Here is an 18,364-nt window from a genome sequence, read left to right as displayed (position 1 = left end):
GTTTTTATGTTATTTTACTGTTATTTTGAAATCCTGAAAACCAAAGAGGATAACATTTCCCCTTATTACACAACAGTGACATCTATTGGTGGAGTACTGACACAAACTCAAAGGATAAGTGGTGATATTCTATATTTTTCTTATTGTCAATAAATCCAGTGAAAAGACCAAAACCAACAATGGATTGATCGGTATCTTTCCTATGTGCCTTGGACCTCCACCTCCAAAAAATATTAAAAACACATTAATGAGCCATGTTCATTCATTGCCATGAACATGGGTACTGTAGTTTATTTTGAGTCAGTCCCACATGCTGCTATAAATACTCACAAGAGTGCCAAACCCGCAGATGAAAATAGTCCCCACCAAATACACTATTTACTCTTATTTAATTAGCTTTTGCTAAAAAACTAACGTCCCCAGCCGTTGTAGGACATTATTAAGCTTTTTTTTTAAAAAGATTTACATCTTTAGTAGGAACAAATGGGCTTGGGGCTGAGAGCCACAGACAAGCTGGGGAATTTAGAAAGTACTGAGAGATGGACTAACACACTTCTGGTTTTAGCATGGGATTTGTTAACAATAAAAAAAATATATAATATCTCAAGCACCATCCTTTAATCTAGGGAAGAATTAAATGAGCATCTTACTTGTTTAAATGTACTGTGTCTTGATTTTTTAAATCATTTTATTGTTTTGGAGATGCCATGCAAACAAATCAAAACACTTGGGGGAACAACAACTGATGAGCTGAAGTGTTACAATGCAAGCTTCTCCAACCACCATAGGCCTTTTTCACAGCAGACATTTTGACATGCCATAGCAGGAAAAGAACAGGTGTTACTAATAACAGTAATGATAGCTCTGTTCTATCCAAGTGTCCCAGGAAGCATCATTAATTTTAATACTTACACATGTGCTTTTCCTGCTGTGACACGTCAAAATGGCTTATGTGAAAAAAGCCTATTACAGTGCATTAAATGGCAAAGACTACCATGTATCCATCATTGTCATTTTGTAGAAATGGACAGGGTAACACTTAACAATAAACTTCATAAAATCATGAGTAGCAAAGAATGAGTAAGGAACAAATCAGGTACTAACTGCTAATTAATGAATAGCTAACACCTGGGTATCTCCTGAATTAAGGACTAGCGGATATTGATAAGTTACTTGAAAAGAGACTGCTACTACATTAAAGAACCCGTGTCTATGATTTGCAAGATATCTATACTTATCTATACGTATGCATATTGACCGTATTTTCTTAATGCATCATGCCTGATTAGTTCTCAGTCAGCTGCTAAATGGCATATAACCAATGACTCATGTCATGTACATGTCAGTTTGTCTGTTGTCCCATCCATTAAGGTAGTGCACTGAGTGAGTTTTTATTGAGAATGCATCATTGAATGCATCATTATTTCATGAATACTGTTCCATTAGTTTTCACTGCATTGCTTGGAGCTACCATTCTGAGTAATTCAGGAACTAATTGTTAACTGTTTGGTAATTAATTTCTGGTTTATTCCTTATTATTTCATTAATAACTACTCAGGATTATGTGTATCACATTAGCGTTAGGGTAAGAAGGAAAAAGCTCAAAGCATGCTAATGCCAGTATCAGAAGGCCAATATGTACCAACAATAATAAGAAGGGAAGCATCCTTGATGTTTCTGAAAAAGGTTTTACTTCAGAAAGTAATTGTACATGTGTAACAGTGTTTTAAATTAAACTCAAGGGCAATTGAGTTTTTTTATGTGTTTCGGGGTGACAACTGGAATGAAGCTGCTGAATATAAAGACAGAACAGTAAGTGTAATAGTGCATGTGAGAGTATAAAAACACAAGGTAAGAGATTCCTGTCAGGTATTTGGACAGAGATAAAGCACCAGCTAGGGCATAATGGGCTACACAAATACACTCAAGACATATAGGAAATATTACTAATATTAAGAACAGTGTATCTCACACCATATAAGCCTCTGTCCTAATTACTGCCATGTCTGTGTGGGTTGTTAATGGTCATAAGGCAGAGGCCATTTCAGCTGTGTGAGTATTAAGAATGTCTTTTAGGTGTGGCTCTGCAGAGGAAAAACCTTTAATGTTGAAATGCTTCATGTTTTAAAGTCCCCTTGACTATATTAGTGAAGGTGCACTAGGTTTGCTACACTGATTATTGAACATTATGTCAGGAAAACGTTTGCTGGGAAGACCAAGGACACTGCACTTCTTGAGTGCTGAGAAATGAAACACACATTGATCTGGTGCTTCAGAACACACACACACACACACACACACACACACACACACACACACACACACACACACACTGTATTTTTCTATTTTAACTGAAAATATTGTATTAAACTACTTCTGAGAGAATGTAAATTATAGTTTAAAGTGGGGCATGTGTTCTGATGTCTTACAAAACAATTTTAGTCTACAAATTGTCACATAAAAGCATGTTTGTTTACTTTTTGTCATTATTGCCCTGCATCCCACTTATAATCAATCACAGTGAAGTGTAGTTTAATAATAATAATAATAAACTTTATTTATATAGCACTTTTCAAAACAAAGCTACAAAGTGCTTTACAGGACAAAAAACAAACTCTTAAAAACTGTTTAAAAGTTATACAACATTGAGCAAAAGGAGCTACATATGAGGAAGAGTAAAATAAGCAAAATAAAACAATATCAAATAATTAAAATGATCAAGCAATAAAATAAGAGTTAAGAGAATGCCTTTGTATAAAAGTAGGTTTTAAGAAGTGACTTAACAGATAAAAGTGAATTCAGACCACAAACCCTGTGAAAGCAAAAATATGTTTTTAAGAGGGATTTAAAAGAGGATATGGAGCTCGCCAGTCTGATCTCCTCCAGGAGGTCGTTCCAGAGAGTGGGGGCCCTAACGTGCGGCCGGGCACGTATGGTGTCAGAAGATGTGAGATGTACTTGAGTGCGAGTCCAGAGCGGCCCTTAAAAGTTATCAATAAAATCAATTCTAAAATTTACTGGGAGCCCATGAAGAGAAGCTAAAATAGGAGTAATGTGCTCTCTTTTTTTGGTTTTGGTGAGGAGTCTGGCTGCTGCATTTCGGACAAGCTGTAATTTATGTAAAGTCTGCTGACTCACGTGTAGAGAGAGTTACAACAGTCCAAATGAGAGTAAAAGAAAAGCTTGTATGACTACTGATTAAAATTGAACTGATCTTGGAGAGTCTCCTGAGCTGCAGAAAACAAGACTAGACAACTGTGTTAACATGTATGTTCAAGCTGAGGTTGTTATCAAAGATGACACCAAGATGTTTGCAGTTTTGAGCTACAATTTGGGACAGAGAGCCCAGATGTTTTGAAGTATAAGCATTAACTGTGCCAGGGCCAATAATAATTACCTCATTTGCTTTTTGAACATTAATTTATCCCTCTGTCAGTTAAACATATTAATGGGCAACTCTTGGAGGATAGACCAAAGAATAGGGAGGCTCTCAGATAACTGCAGGTTTTCACCCATTGTGTGCCCATGTAAAGTGAGATGTGTTTGTTTGCTTGTAATTCATGAGATGTATGCCTTCAAATTTTTGTAATTTTGAACAGAGTGAATGGCTTTGTGACAAATTTTCTTGGTTGTTTTATCTCAGGCTAATTGCACATGTGTTCTTATTTAGTGAGTTTTTATTGTGATGTTTGGTTTTGATGCAGCAATTCCCTTAATCCAAGACAATTTTCTCCTATGGGAAACAATAAAGTAACCTTAACCTTAATTATTCTGTGACCCTGGTAAGGGATTTCAGCTATATTGCACCTGCAAATGTTCAAATCATACATTTATCACATTCTGTATTTTGATAGATGTTACCAAAAGTGGTATCATCATAGTAGGCTATTTGTAATAGATTGGGTCACACATTTTCATAACTGTAAAGAAAAAATGGACTCCATAGACAGGGTCACAAATTCTGATAGTGTAACAACTAACTTTGGTCTTTTTGAAGGGTCACAAATTGCGGTACAACCAAATCACAGCTATCAAAATGTATGACCCTTTCTGTACCTGTGGAGTAGACTATTTTCTGTCTTTGATAAAGTGTGATAAAACAGTTGCAGTTATTCAGGTCATTGAATCTAATAGATCACAGAATTCTGTGTAACACCGGCCAGCAGGGGTCCTCAGTGCACTGTCTGGTGGTGGTCACTGTGCCAACTAGAGAGAGACACACAGGCAAAACAAAACTCACCTCTACACATTTGTTGTGCATGATGAACACCCAACAACAGTCTGCCAAGACCGACGTTTTTACCTGAAAAGTAAAATACAATAGATATACTGTTATGTATCGTTGTTTGCGGTTATTTAACATCAACCGTTAAAGCAAACCGTCCTACGTATTCACAAACCTAGCTTAACGAGGATGCGCGCGCGTCTTGGCAACGGAAGTTGAAATATGTTACTGCCGTTAACTTCCTTAACCGAAGCTAAACACGACAACTCCAAACTGTTTTAAAGTAAAATGTCGGCCTGTTGCGTGTCTGGCTGTAAAAATCGACACTCGTCAACCAGCAAGCTCAAACTTTACAGAATACCGTCTGGATATCGACCGTTTCAGGCCAACCGTAGACGGTTATGGCTACAAGCGATCCAACAAGTGAACGGCAGCACCGAAGAACTAAAAGGGAATGCCCGTGTTTGTGGCGCTCATTTTATATCAGGTAACGTTAATATCACCACGCTTTAATTTCACTAACTGCTATAAAATCTAGCTGAGTCATTGGTTAAGGTAAATAGATTTTTTGCAAGGTGAGGTGTCACTGTGAAAAACTAAACTTTTTTGTTTTATAGGGGAAGCTTCCATGGACCACGACAGTCCCGACTTTGTGCCTTCTGTGTTTCCATGCACTAAACAGAGCCCGAGCCACAAGAAGAAAGTGAAATGGTAAGGAATTTAAATGAATGTTGTTAGCTAGATAGCTCTAGCTAAGTTAGTGAGTTAATACATCATCTGGGTGGACATACTGTAAATTGTTATTGTATGTAGTTCCCGAGTTTGTGCCTCGTGTGATACAGGAGAGCCACAAACTGGGGCTAAAAGTGTGCTGATATCAAACCAGCAACAACAAAACAAAATCTTAAATTACGCATATAATTTCATATTAAAATGTACTCAACGGTAATTACCATATGTGTTATTACTTAAAGGGACAGTATACCGCAAAAAAATGACCTCCCCAGCCAAAAAGACAAGGAGTCAGCCTTAAAGGGATAATTCACCCCAAAATCAAAAAATACATATTTTTACATACTTTTACCTGTAGTGCTAATTATCCATCTAGATTGTTTCGGTGTGAGTTGCCAAGTTTTGGAGATATCGGCTGTAGAGATGTCTGCATTTTTTTGAATATAATGGGACTATATGGCACTCTGCTTGTGGTGCTCAAAGCGGCAAACAAATATATTTGAAAAACTCAACAGCAATATCTCTTTCCAGAAATCATGGCCCAGTTACTCAAGATGATCCACAGATTTGTTGTGAGCAGTTTCATGTAGGAGCTATTTTCTTTCTACCGATAGTTCCTACATGAAACTGCTCACAACAAGGTGCGTGGATTATCTTAAGTAACCGGGTCATGATTTCTGGAAAGAGGCGTTGCTGTTGAGTTTTTCAGATTTATTTTTTTGGCGCTTTGAGTCCCATTATATTCAAAAATGCAGACAACTCTACGGCCAATATCTCCAAAACTTGGCAACTCACACCAAAACAATGTAGATGGATAAATAGCACTACAGGTGAGAGGAAAAATATATATTTTTGATTTTGAGGTCAATTATTCCTTTAAGGCTGACTCCTTGTCTTTTTGGCTGGGATGGTCATTTGAATTCAAGACACAAATTCAAGGTTTTTGTGTAGAACTGAAACAGACAATTAACTATTTTGATCATCAATTCATCATTAAAGTCATTTTTTTTAAGCAAAATCGAGATTCCGCTTCTCAAATGAGAGAATTTGCTGCTTTTCTTCATTTATGATAGTAAACTGAATATTTTGGGGGTTTGAACTGTTAGTCGGCCAAATCAAGCACTTCGTTAGTTGCATTCCTGTTTTCATGGTACTTGATGTCTTGCACATGCCTGGAGACAACATGTCATGTCAGGTAGAAATACTAGGATTCTCAGTCATTTACATAAATACTGTACATCTGGCCACTACACTACAGTATGAGGTTCTCTGCCATATAAAGCAAGTAAACACTGTTACTGTTTACAAGCTGTGCATATGTCTTTACATTACATTAGTGATATTGTAAACATTTGGTCAATAAACTTAACTGTTTATGGATAATTGTGCAGTAGCTAACTGCTTCAACTTTTTAGTGCATTCTTACAGACTTGCCTTGTATTCAGATCAGTTCGTTTTCACAAATTTTTTCAAAGGTTTTACGGTCGTAGAAAAAGGCGGCGCCGTACAGCCAATGCGAAAACGGGAGAAAAAACAACTCCACCTAGAGTTGATTCTCCTGTGGACCTCCAGTCCTCGGTTTTGATGGAAGAAACACAGACACCATCAACTTCATCAGTGCCAAAGGTAGCAGCCACTACTTGTTATTTTTCTACATTTATTTTTTGCTTTTAGAAAACATGAAATCAGTATATTTTATTTTGTGTTATTATTGTGTTTAGAAAGCATAAATGTTCATTTGGAGGGGATCTCTTCTCTGTGTGTGTGTTTCCTAGGAAGGAGAAACATTGATTAAAGAAGCTGAAACCAAAACAGTCAAATCACAAATAACATCCAGCCCAAACAAGGCATCACCATCATTTAAAGCACCAGTAGGCAGCCCAAAACTAGAAAAAAGGATTCCTTTTGTGCTCCTAAAACCTGTATTTGCACCAGCAGGTAGGTCACAGTTTGAGCTGCGCAATCACAACTTCACCAATGTATCACAGCTTGTAAAACACAAACAGCTGCATGAAGAAGAAAGGTCTTTTATCTGTGAAATCTGTGGACAGCTCTTCACAAGACAAGCAGATTTCACTGAGCACCAGCGTGTTCATGAGCCTTCCTTTCTGTGCAACATGTGTGACCGATCTTTCACCACTAGTCATAACCTCAAGCGTCATAAACTGCTGCATGTCAAAGACGGCAGGAAGTGCCCCAAGTGTGGCATACTCTTCTGTCGACGTCATAACCACGTTTTATTCCTGCCACAGGCTGAGTCTATGACCGAGTCTGAACAGGATTCCTCCATCATTGAGCCACAAAATTTAGGCAGTAATTTGATGCCAGAAAACGGTCTGCTGGAAATGCCTGAGTCAAGCTTGACTGCAGACCTAGATGACAATGCTCAGAGCACCATGACTGTAACACCTTTGCTGACAACTACTGCGCAGACTATTTTGCCTTTACCCCCAAAACCTGGACCTTTATCCAAGACCCCACCTCCAGCATTACACACAAGAATCTTATCACAAATCCCTGTTCCGGTGTTACTAAAACCTTCCTCTGTGCCACGTCCACCCTCGCCAGTACCCAGTTACTCAAGGAACCCAGGTACCTCGTCTCAGCTTCAGCCACCCCACCCCAACTACCCTTCAGCCTTCGTTCAGCCTGATCTCCCCCAACATCCAGAACTCCCATCCTCTCTGAAGATCTTTTCACCACAGTACCTCACCTCAGCATTACTTGAGGTTAAAAGAAATTATGAATATATTTTAAGCAAACCAAGAGAAAGTAAGAAAAGGAAGAATATTGTGAAGGGGCAACAATGCAAGCTGCCGCTGATTTCTCCAGATGAGCAAAGCGTTAAGTGCGACAAAAAGGAAAAAACTGCTTATGACCTGGAGATTGTGCTCTGAAAATGTATCACTTTTTAACACTGAATGAGCCCTGTGCTTTCTTTCACTACAACTTCAAGGGACAGTTCACCCCAAAATCAAAAATACATATTTTTCCTCTTAGATTTATCCATCTAGACTGTTTCGGTGTGAGTTGCCAGGTTTTGGAGATATCAGCCATACAGATGTCTGCATTTTTTGAATATAATGGGACTATACGGCACTCGGCTTGTGGTGCTCAAAGCGCCAAAAAATACATTTGAAAAACTCAACAGCAATGTCTCTTTCCAGAAATCATGACCTGGTTATTCAAGATGATCCACATATTTGTTGTGAGCAGTTTCATGTAGGAACTGCCGGTAGAAAGAAAACAGCTCCTACATGAAACTGCTCTAAATAGTACTACAGGTAAGAGGATTTTGGGGTGAACTGTCCCTTTAACCGTCCTGTTTGCCTCAGCCTTAAGGTTTAACATTTCACTTCCAAGACTAAAGCATAAAGCTAATATGACATTTCGTCAAACACATTAGTGTGTTTAGTAGACACTACAGGTAAAACATAAATTCATTTGGGCTCATTCTCCTGCCAATATGTTTGCCGTCTGTATGGCAAGAAGAGGTCACGTTTTGTTTAGTGTTCCTATGATAAATGTATACTGTGAATGTATTGCTGCACACTTTTTCCACTGTTGTTGGGTAAATAATACTGTTCTCTAAGTTAGAAGGATCTGTAAGAATATGCAGGCTATATTCTGTACTTAGCAGTTTGTGGGGTAATCAGTCTTTTCTAGTCTAGTTTAATCTGGAAGCAAATACACATTGTATAAATGATATCATGAATATCAATTTCTAGCATCATATCTGAAAAGAATTTTCAATGAATTTGGTTTTCCCATCTACCTCAGCGACCGGGAATTGTGTTTGTTGTTTTATATTATATAAATATGTTTATTGTTTAATTGGTGGCAGAAAGAAGGGTGGTGTATTGAGAGAGGAAACTACCTTTCAGAGACTTTTTTTTCCCATAATCGCAAGCACCTAACCCGCTACACAGTAAGTTAGCAAGACACTAGTTCCCTACCTGCTGCAGGGCCGCTGCTGACACTGACCCCCGAGACTCTGTGAAGGGAGACAAGTCAAACATATTGCATTATATTCACATTACTGTGTGCATCTTTGGATGCAACTCACTCACTGACTCTGAAGCTACAGGTTTATAAACAGTTGTCAACATATTAGCTTGCTGGTAATCTTGTTTTTGTGTATTTAATGAACTTCATATCACTTTCAGTCACCACATTCAATGGATGACAATGTTAACAATAAATGTTTCCATAATGTTTTATTTGCCTCATTCATTGGCCACTGTCACAGCATTTGGGCCTCGCAACACTTTCCATTCAAACCAAATGAAATTCCAAATGATATGCTGTTAGTTAAAATAGATGCACTGGCGTTAAGGACACATAAAATTGGTTTATTGCATTGCATTTGGAGATCTAACTAAGTGCATCCAAACTACATTGTGTCCAGATCAGGCTGATTCTAACTTGAACACATTAACAAGAGGTGAAAGAAATAAACTGATATGTGTCTAAACTGAAATATAGTCTGTACAAAGCAATATATGTGGAAATATAATGATGATTTGCTGGACTTTTTTTGACCTACGGAATTTTTGGAGGGTAATGTTTCTGTGGCCAAAAAGTGTCTTCGGATTTGTCCTGATGGTGGCACTAGAGGGATTGTTAAACTGACCTAAAACTGTCTGCCTGGTTGTCTTGGACTGACCTCTTATCAGAGTGTCATACTGCATTAAAATGGCCAGCTTGCTCTGTGAGCTGCATACAATCCCATTGCAGAAAAAAGCCCACAGTACAATAACAATAAGGTGCCTTCACGCCTTCATTCGTTGGGCCTTTTTGTCACTATATCTGCTTGTGGTTCCCAAAGGGTACTTTTACTTTAACTACTACAACATAGTGTAGAAGTAAAACAAAATGAGGCTGTAGTGGTACAACCTATCTGTTTAGTAAAAGGTTTATTTGGTTGCACCGAATAAATGATTATTTTAGAGTAAAGTTAAGAAATATGTTAGTGCTTTTTTTTTTTTTAGCAACAGTACCGCTTTCTAATAAGATATCCTTTATAAACTGTTTATAAATTGTGGCTTTATTTACTAATGTATCTGGACCAAAATATTGTATCAACATTTATAACTGCAGACTTGATGGTTTGTTGCAAAATAGACTTAGTTACACTGCAGAATTAATGGTTTATTAGAACATTTGGCCCTTTACACTATTAATGACTTACAAACACTTATAACTGCAAACCTGTTGGCTTATTAGAAAGCGGGAAACTCAGGACCCTTGATCAATTACTTTGTTAACATTTATATCTGCAGAATTGATTAATTATTTAAAGACCCGTTAAGCTTTATTAATGAGGAGGATTAGTGTTAATTTGGTTGTGATACTGTTTTTAACCATTAATAAAGCCATTTGTTACAACATGCAAACCTTTATGAAAGGACTTATTGCTTGCATTACATACAATTACAGTTTAGCAGTTTAACAAGCCCACTAAACACAGAACTGGTTTTAACTGATTTTTTTTTAAAAACATACCTCCAGTAAAAATACATATAACAGTCACATTGCTAAGGAACACTATTTGCTTTTGTCTACTGTTTAGATTTTTCTGCAGCTCTACATTTCATGCTGAGGACATATTTTATAAATCTCAATATCACTGAGACATAAATATAAATAGGTTTCTGTTCTTAAATGTGGATTCGTGACTAAAGCTTTTTCCCCACAGAAAAAGTAGGTTAAGTGTTTATTGATTTTATTAGTCATACCCACAGTGCATCCCTCCATAAACCCCTTGTACCACATCTCCGAGCCAGATGAGCGTTGACCGTCTCCCGTCTGATTCCATCTGCACGCTGTACACATCCTATTGGTCAGAACGTACCAGTAATGGTGGTGATGATTCTGATTGGCTGCTTTGGCCGTCACTTTAAGCCAACGACAGCCATGATTGGCTGACGTGCCCGAACCTAAGCAGCAGATTGGTCGCTATGTCTCCGCCCGGCTGCATAGATGACAGGCAAGTGGTGCTGATGCTGTGACAATGGGAGTCATCCAGATAAGCAGCATCTGGACCGAGTGCGCTTAAAACACAGCGGCGGCACACACGCTTAACTGACTGTAAAGGGACGGCAAAGCAGCTGGGTAGAAACACGGGTAGAAACACGGGGAGGAACCTCCAGCTGCTGCTCTGAAAGGGTAAGTTTAGCCCGGGAAAACGAACTGACGTGCCTGGGGCGTCCAGTTAGCGGTTTCCGACGTGGGGGCTGGGGAACAGCTCTGAAGTACGTTGGTAACAAAACTGTAAATCCTTGGTGAAGCAAGGTTAGCCATCTTTACCAGCTTTCCCGCATCAATCTAAGATGCTTTGCTTTGTGGGTAGTCGCACAGCGGTGAACATACTGTGCTGTTAGTGCAACTGTTGTAGGAAGGCAGCTGTTAGTCAACTCATCCCCTTGGTCGACTGCATTGCGGAGAGCATGCCTTGCAGAATAGCATGTCTCTACTATTCTTCTTACCGCCCTGTAAATAAGTCTTCAATACACCAATAATGAATACTGTTTTACTGTGGTATGTTCGTGCTTTCTCACATCCTGAGATTTCATTCTGACACATCATGATTACCATAGTAGATCTAGTTTGATGCATTTGTTACAAAAAAGGTGAACTATTATATATTTAGAGACTAAAAAATTAGCATAAATATATTCCATTGTCATCACTGAAACTCTTGACAGCTATTGCAAGGATTTGCACAGATTTGTAGTGAGGTGCTGTGCATGCTGGGATATGAAGTTTGAGCTGATGTGTGTCTGTTGACAGTGAGTGAGGGATGTAGTGAGCAGTCTATGCTTGCCAGCAAGTTTGCATATGTGTGCTTAAGTGCTGTACACATTCAGTATGTTGTACATTATAGCATTATAATCACAGATATGCTGACTCTGGTAATACAGATACCATTTTGTGTTGCTGTAAAAATGCAGTGTTTGGCTTCCCTCTGCTTTCTGCTGGTCTAGTGATGGGAGCGTTCAGCCGCCAGAAGTTTTTCCAGGAGCTTGCTCATGGCTGCCTGCTGCCTACAGCTCAGCAGGGCCTGGAGCAGGTATGGCAGCTGCTGGTTATCTGCCTGCTGTGTCGGCTTCTCTGGATGTTGGGTGAGAGTCCTGTTCCTGTGCCCACTCAGTGTTATTCACCTTTAATATAGCTTGGGTCATCATCACCTGTACTGTGCTTTATTTCTTTTTCTTGCTATGTCAGGCCTCCCCTCTTTTGTGAAACACCTGGGCACGGTAGCAGGAGGTTTCTACACTCTCTACCTGTTCTTTGAGCTTCATATGATCTGGGTGGTCCTTCTCAGCCTTCTCTGCTACCTCTTCCTCTTCCTGTGCCGCCACTCTACCATCCGAGGCACCTTCCTCTCCATCACTGTGCTCATCTACCTGCTGCTGGGGTAAGAGAGTCCTCCTCTGATACCTGACAGTTCAGCAGCACACATCAAGTCGGTGTTTGAAGTGAACACTTTTCAAAGTCAGTGTTGCAGTGAAGTTGATTTTGCGATGAGAACTACATCAAAACTGAAGCTATTCTTATCCACTTTCATCAGAGAGCTGCACATGATGGATACGACCAACTGGCACAAGATGAGAGGTAGGCCGGGTATCTTTTCTGTAGGCAGCAACATTTGATAAATAAAAGCAATAAATGTGATTGTTCTAGGTTACGTTTATATTTAGCATTGATAATGGTCTTATGTTGGAATCTAGTGACTATTTAACTGCTGTTGTTGTCCAGGTTCACAGATGGTGGTTGCCATGAAAGCCATCTCTCTGGCCTTTGATTTGGACAGAGGTGTTGTGACGAGTGTACCCTCACCCATTGAGTTCATGGGCTATATTTACTTTGTGGGCACAGTCATCTTTGGTCCCTGGATCAGCTTCAACAGCTACAAAGAAGCTTTAGAAGGCCGTAAGCTGGTAAGTGTGATACAGTATCTCTTAAGTATGGAAGAAGGTGGGGGTAAGGATTATTTAAAAGATTTATCCTGAGACGAGCCGCTAACTTTTCAAATCTTTGGTTCTTTCTTCACCTCAGAGCTTTTCGTGGCTTTTAAAAGTGTCTGTTAGCTGGGTGAAGAGCCAGGTCTGCCTTGTTATTTCCAACTGTGTGGCACCCTACCTCTTCCCTTATTTCATACCAGTCTATGGAGACAAGCTACTACGCAGGTGAGTGGAACATAGAGATACTCGTCAACAAATTTAAATCCCTGTTTATTCCCTGGCTTGGATTGCTTATTCTATTACCTGATTTGTTCACAGCAAAAAGAGGAGGAAGATCAGGTAATTAAATGTCCACCTCAGTGATTCTGAACATACTCAACATTGTAGGCATGCCCTATATATATTTTGTATTCTTTAATGCATGCTTATTTTCTGTTTACCATTTGTGCAACACCTTTACCTGCACGCATGTGTCCACATCATTCCCCCTCTTTGTGCAGCCACATGTGTACCAGGACACCCGTCTCACCCTCTCATTTACCACATTGAAAAACGTGGTGAGACGTAGATCATCACACGGCCAGTCAATAAAGCATTTCTAAGAATTGAATGTATCACTAACTGCTACATCTTCTCTCTTTATTCTGTTGCTTCTCAGAGGTACACCGGCAAAGTATGTCTTTTAGTGTTATGTAATAATTCATTCATTCATTCATTCAATCGTGTTCGATTTAACCTGAAATTGGAAAGTAATATCTGTCTGCTTCTTCTTCTTTTAATATCTTTGCATTAGGTGGTTGCTGGCATATGAGAACACAATGTCTTTCCACTTCAGCAATTATTTTGTTGGTTATTTGAGCGAAACTACTACTACTCTGGCTGGGGCCGGCTTCACAGAGGAGAAAGAAAACCTCAAATGGTCAGAATTGCATGTGCAGTATTAACATAAAGTGTGTTTCTCTTTATTCACATTTTTAACCAGCCCCCCCATCCTTACTTTTTGTTTTGTAGGGATATGACTGTATCCAAGCCACTGAATATAGAGTTTCCTCGGTCAATGGTGGAGGTGGTAACATCGTGGAATCTGCCCATGTCTTGCTTTCTGCACACCTGTGAGTTATAATGTTAACAGTGATTGTTTGATGGCAGCAGCTGTTTATGCTTTTCATTCTCATGAACGGCATGATAATGGCTCATTTAAACAGACACTCTCAATCATGCTGATGCTCTCATCTCACAGATGTTTTTAAGAGTGCTCTCAAATTTGGGACGTTTTCCGCAATCATGGTGACATATACAGCCAGCGCACTTCTGCATGTGAGTACTATGTGGAAGTCTTACATGAGCAATTCTACCTCATACTCTGTACTGTTGTGTGTCTCTTTCAACTGGTGGATTGTTTTGATTCTAACTCTTGTGTCTGGTAGGGTTTGAGTTTTCATCTGGGTGCAGTACTAATATCTCTTGGGTTCATCACGTACATTGAGCACGGTGAGAGTGTGCCTAATGTTGTCTCTTTTCCACATTAGAGTCTTTCCATTTAGAGAAGGTGCTTAGCTTTGCAGTAATGGTTAATTGCACCCGCTATTACACACTGTTTCTGTTCACTGCAGTGCTTGTAATTTACTTCTTATGGTTGAAAGGGAACTCTCTGGTTTTATTTTAATGCTTTGGTCTTGTTTTGTGTTTCAGTGTTGCGGAAGAGGCTTGCAGCCATTTTTAATGCCTGTGTGCTGTCAAAGAAATGTCAGCCAAACTGCACTCACCGAAACAAAAAGGTAATATGCAACCTTTCTCTTCCTTCTCCTTTTTTAAGAGAGGGGCCTTTCTTACCAGTCATTTAAGATTAGTAGTGGGCTCTTCAGGTTTGTGTGAATATTAAAGTAATAGTTAGACATTTTGAAAAATATGCTTGTTTGCTTTCTTGCTGAAAGTTAGACGAGAAGATCAATACTCACATGTCTCTAAAAATGTATGCTTAATATGTACACTAAACCCTTAATGCTAAATATGTGTGCTGAATATGTATGCTAAACATGTATGCTAAATATGAAGCTAGAGCCAGGACACTGTTAGTTTAGCTCAGCATAAAGACTGGAAGGTGGGGGAAACAGCTAGCTGTAGTGGTTTTACAAGGGTTTATGTGCTGGACTATTTCTTGGCTAGGTGCAGTGACTTCCTGGAGTGTCACTGGTAGGTATTTTGTTTTTACCTTTGGACAGAGCCAGGCTAGCAGTTTCCCCCTGCTTCCAGTCTTTATGCTAAGGTATGCTAACAATCTCCTGGCTGAGTACAGACATGAGAGTTGTATCGATCTTCTCAGCTAACTCTCACCAAAAAAGCAAATAAGCTTATTTCCCAAGTTTCAAACTATTCCTTTAAGAAAAACTCATAATGCAGCTCCAAATGTAACCTATACTGAGTTTTTTAAAGTTGCATATTTTTAATTTGTTATTATTTTTACTTTTTATTTTGGTTTAGTTATAGTTAAATAGTTTTTGTTTTTTTCAGCAAAAAAAAACAAAAACATGTTCAACTAATGCTTCATGCTGCACAAATAGAAGTCTCTATTCCGACCACAGGCCTGTGGTGTTTTGTACTTTTTCTTTGTACATATTCTGGTTTTCTTCCAATTATTTTATCTGTGCAAATGGCCATTGCACTGGCATTGCTGGCACTTCCTTTCAGAGCAGGAGGTGCTCAAAGGGTGCCTACCTAGTAGCTCTTCTGGCCTAGTTAACATTCAGAAAAAATGTGTTCTCTATTTTTAATCTGCATATATTTTAAAATATGAAAATTTAACCCCTTATAATTTTCCCCTTTGATTTAGCCTATAATAATAATAATAATAATAATAATAATAATAAACTTCCTCAACAGACAAAGTGACTATCATATTAGAAAACACAAGAAGTAGTCTATTAATTAAAAAGATATACCTAATGTAAAGCAGTGTGGACATCAGGTTTTAATGCCATAAAAAAAACACAACTGCAGCAGTTAAAATACAGTAGGCTCCATGGACAGTTGATGTATTTTGGGAGTTTACTGGCAAGGTGCCCAGCAAAAATCCCTTATGTTATATTGGTTACCCACATAAAGAGCAGCAGGGAGGGGGAATAATGATTTCTGCCAAGAAAAACCAGCCTGCATGGACTGCAACATACTGCTGATTGTTCCAATCACAATTTCGGCAGAACCTTTTTAAGAGGAAAACCCACACATATTACAATGAAAAAGATATGGATAAAAGTGTCCGAAATATTGATTGAAGTTCCTTGTTGTTACATGATGCCTTGTCTCACTCTCTCTGCAGGAGCTATGGGTGTATATAATTAATATAGCATTCAGCGCATTGGCAATACTCCACCTGACGTACCTGGGATCTGTGTTCAACTCCAGTGTGGACTACATGGAGGAGGATGAGGTGAGGTCACAGCATGTTTAATTTTATTTCTACAGCCCAATATCACAAATCACAAAATTGCCTCAAGGGGTTTTACAATCTGTAGAGCATATGACAACCTCTATCCTTAGACTCAATTCAAATAAGGAAAAACTCCTCAAAAAATTCTTTAATGGGGGAAAAAATTAAAGAAACCTCAGGACAGAGAGACATGCAGTAGATGTTGTGTGTAAAGAATAGACCAATGTAAAATTACACCCTCTACTCATAGAATGTACAGCACACCATGTGACATATGGACATGTGAAATGCTACATAGGAATGTAACCTAGCTGTGGTATTTATAGTTCAAAAGAGGGAAGTGTACTGGCATATAATTATTTTTGTGTATTAAGTGGTTTTAGATAGTTCTAAATCTGTTCAGAAAGTAAGAACAAACAAGTGATGAATCCCATTTTTTGTAAAAATGTTTTTATATAAATAAGTAAAGGTTTGTGTATATGCATTGTTCCATTGAGCTTACATAGTATGTACTGCCCCCTACAGGACGATATAACCCATCATACCATTCAGAAGTGGTCAGAGCTCAGCTGGACAAGCCACTGGTTCACATTTGGATGCTGGATACTGTACCGCCTCATTCTCTAATAATAAGAGACAGAGAAAGTGAAGGAAGCAATAATGAGATTTGTATGGCTGGTTCTCCACTTCTGCACTGTGACTTTATTCTGCATCAGACCGAAGAGAACTGAATCAACCTGTATACAACAATAAACCAACACCGAGTGTTCAGGTTGCGCCGCATGTTGGCTGAGTAATCTATTATTCTAACCTGCTGGGGACTAGTTTTGATATCCATGAAATGATAGCCCGCTCCTCCCTCCCTTTCGCCGTATCAAATCCTTTTTATCTGAGCAGCAGTTGTCAAGCCCTCATGGTGTGACAGCAGTTACTGATGTCTCACGGTGAGTCACAGTCAATATCTATCAGCATGGTGGAGATCGACTGCTCCTTTCTGTGGACTCACGATAGAGCCCATTGTTTAGGTTTCAGATTTGACTGCGGCAGATGTCCTCCAGATGTGGTTTCCCCTCACCTCAAGTGTTTTACAATCGTATTTTTAGGTTTAAAGGATAAGGCTATTGATATTCTATGGTTTTATTATTTTCAAGAAATCCCATGAAAATACCGAAACCAACGATGCATTAGTCCGTCTCTCAATACTTTCTGACTTCCCCAGCCTGTCTTGTGGCTCTCAGCCCCAAGCCCATTCTATATGCTTACATTTTTTAAAAAGGCTGAATAATTTACTAAAACAGCTGGGCACTGTAGTTTTTAGCAAACGTTTCTCAAACAAGACAGTAGTGCATTTGTTGGGAACTCTTTTCAGCAGCGGATTAATACACATTTAGTGCTCTAGTGAGTATATACAGCAGCAGGACAATGTATATGGGATTGACTCAAAATAAACTACAGTGACCATGTTTATTGTAATGAAGAAACATGTCACCCAGTGCAACACTTGTTAGTAGAATCAATTTATTGTTGCTTTTGGACTTCTGTTGACAATAAGAAAAATATAGAATATCACCAGGCATATCCTTTAACATAGCTTGTCTCTTGAGCATGTGTAAGACAACAAAGTTTACTTTGAATGAAAAGAGCACATGTTATGGTTACAAGGCAGCAATTATAATGTCGTCAATAATTATTTTCCCTTTTGTGAATTTTAGATAAAGAAAATGAATCAGTAAGTCTATGAATTAATTTTTGTGGTGAAATTTCCTAATGGTGTTTGTATTTTGTTTTGTGTTATTTTTATAATTTCCATTCAATCAAATTCTGTACCTTTGCCTAGAGAAGGTCCTATTAGTATTTGTGAACATTTGAAATACTCTTTCACTCTTCAGTATTGAAAATTAAAAGTTTAGAATCAGGGTATTCCACACGTGTTACTGTAGGGGAAAATGTTTAAATGTCTCTTCCAACTTCATATTAGATGAAGTTATACAGTACACTATATTAAATATGTAT

General features: G+C 38.6%; 2 protein-coding genes across 6 annotated transcripts in view; one reads left to right on the top strand and one right to left on the bottom strand.

Annotated features, from left to right (window-relative positions):
* Positions 1-4,537, bottom strand: part of LOC122882375 (PDZ domain-containing protein 4-like) — a 30,359-nt gene extending 25,822 nt beyond the window's left edge. For both annotated transcript variants that reach the window (XM_044209674.1, XM_044209675.1), the window contains exons 1-2: positions 4,401-4,537; positions 4,241-4,303 (exon numbers count right to left, since the gene is read on the bottom strand). In XM_044209674.1, the coding sequence (XP_044065609.1) occupies positions 4,241-4,250 (10 nt within the window). In that variant the 5' untranslated portion in view covers positions 4,251-4,303; positions 4,401-4,537. The remainder of the gene's footprint in view (positions 1-4,240; positions 4,304-4,400) is intronic.
* Positions 4,247-17,580, top strand: LOC122882377 (protein-serine O-palmitoleoyltransferase porcupine-like). 4 transcript variants are annotated; one of them, XM_044209681.1, is made up of 18 exons: positions 4,247-4,712; positions 4,843-4,936; positions 6,433-6,583; positions 6,733-6,895; positions 11,944-12,081; positions 12,185-12,377; positions 12,531-12,574; positions 12,719-12,900; positions 13,019-13,149; positions 13,243-13,263; positions 13,583-13,597; positions 13,718-13,843; positions 13,936-14,036; positions 14,165-14,241; positions 14,352-14,415; positions 14,617-14,702; positions 16,241-16,351; positions 16,877-17,580. In XM_044209681.1, exons 1-18 carry the CDS (start codon positions 4,514-4,516, stop codon positions 16,976-16,978), a joined length of 1,998 nt encoding a protein of 665 aa, XP_044065616.1. In that variant the 5' UTR covers positions 4,247-4,513; the 3' UTR covers positions 16,979-17,580. The 4 variants fall into 4 exon arrangements, 3 of the variants coding, with proteins under 3 accessions (XP_044065616.1, XP_044065617.1, XP_044065618.1); XR_006379354.1 differs by lacking the exon at positions 14,352-14,415; XM_044209682.1 differs by lacking the exon at positions 13,583-13,597.
* The last annotated feature ends 784 nt before the right edge of the window (positions 17,581-18,364 follow it).

The sequence above is a fragment of the Siniperca chuatsi genome, linkage group LG10 (genome assembly GCF_020085105.1).
Source record: "Siniperca chuatsi isolate FFG_IHB_CAS linkage group LG10, ASM2008510v1, whole genome shotgun sequence".
NCBI lineage: Eukaryota > Metazoa > Chordata > Actinopteri > Centrarchiformes > Sinipercidae > Siniperca > Siniperca chuatsi.
This window is presented reverse-complemented; position numbering and strand designations above follow the sequence as displayed.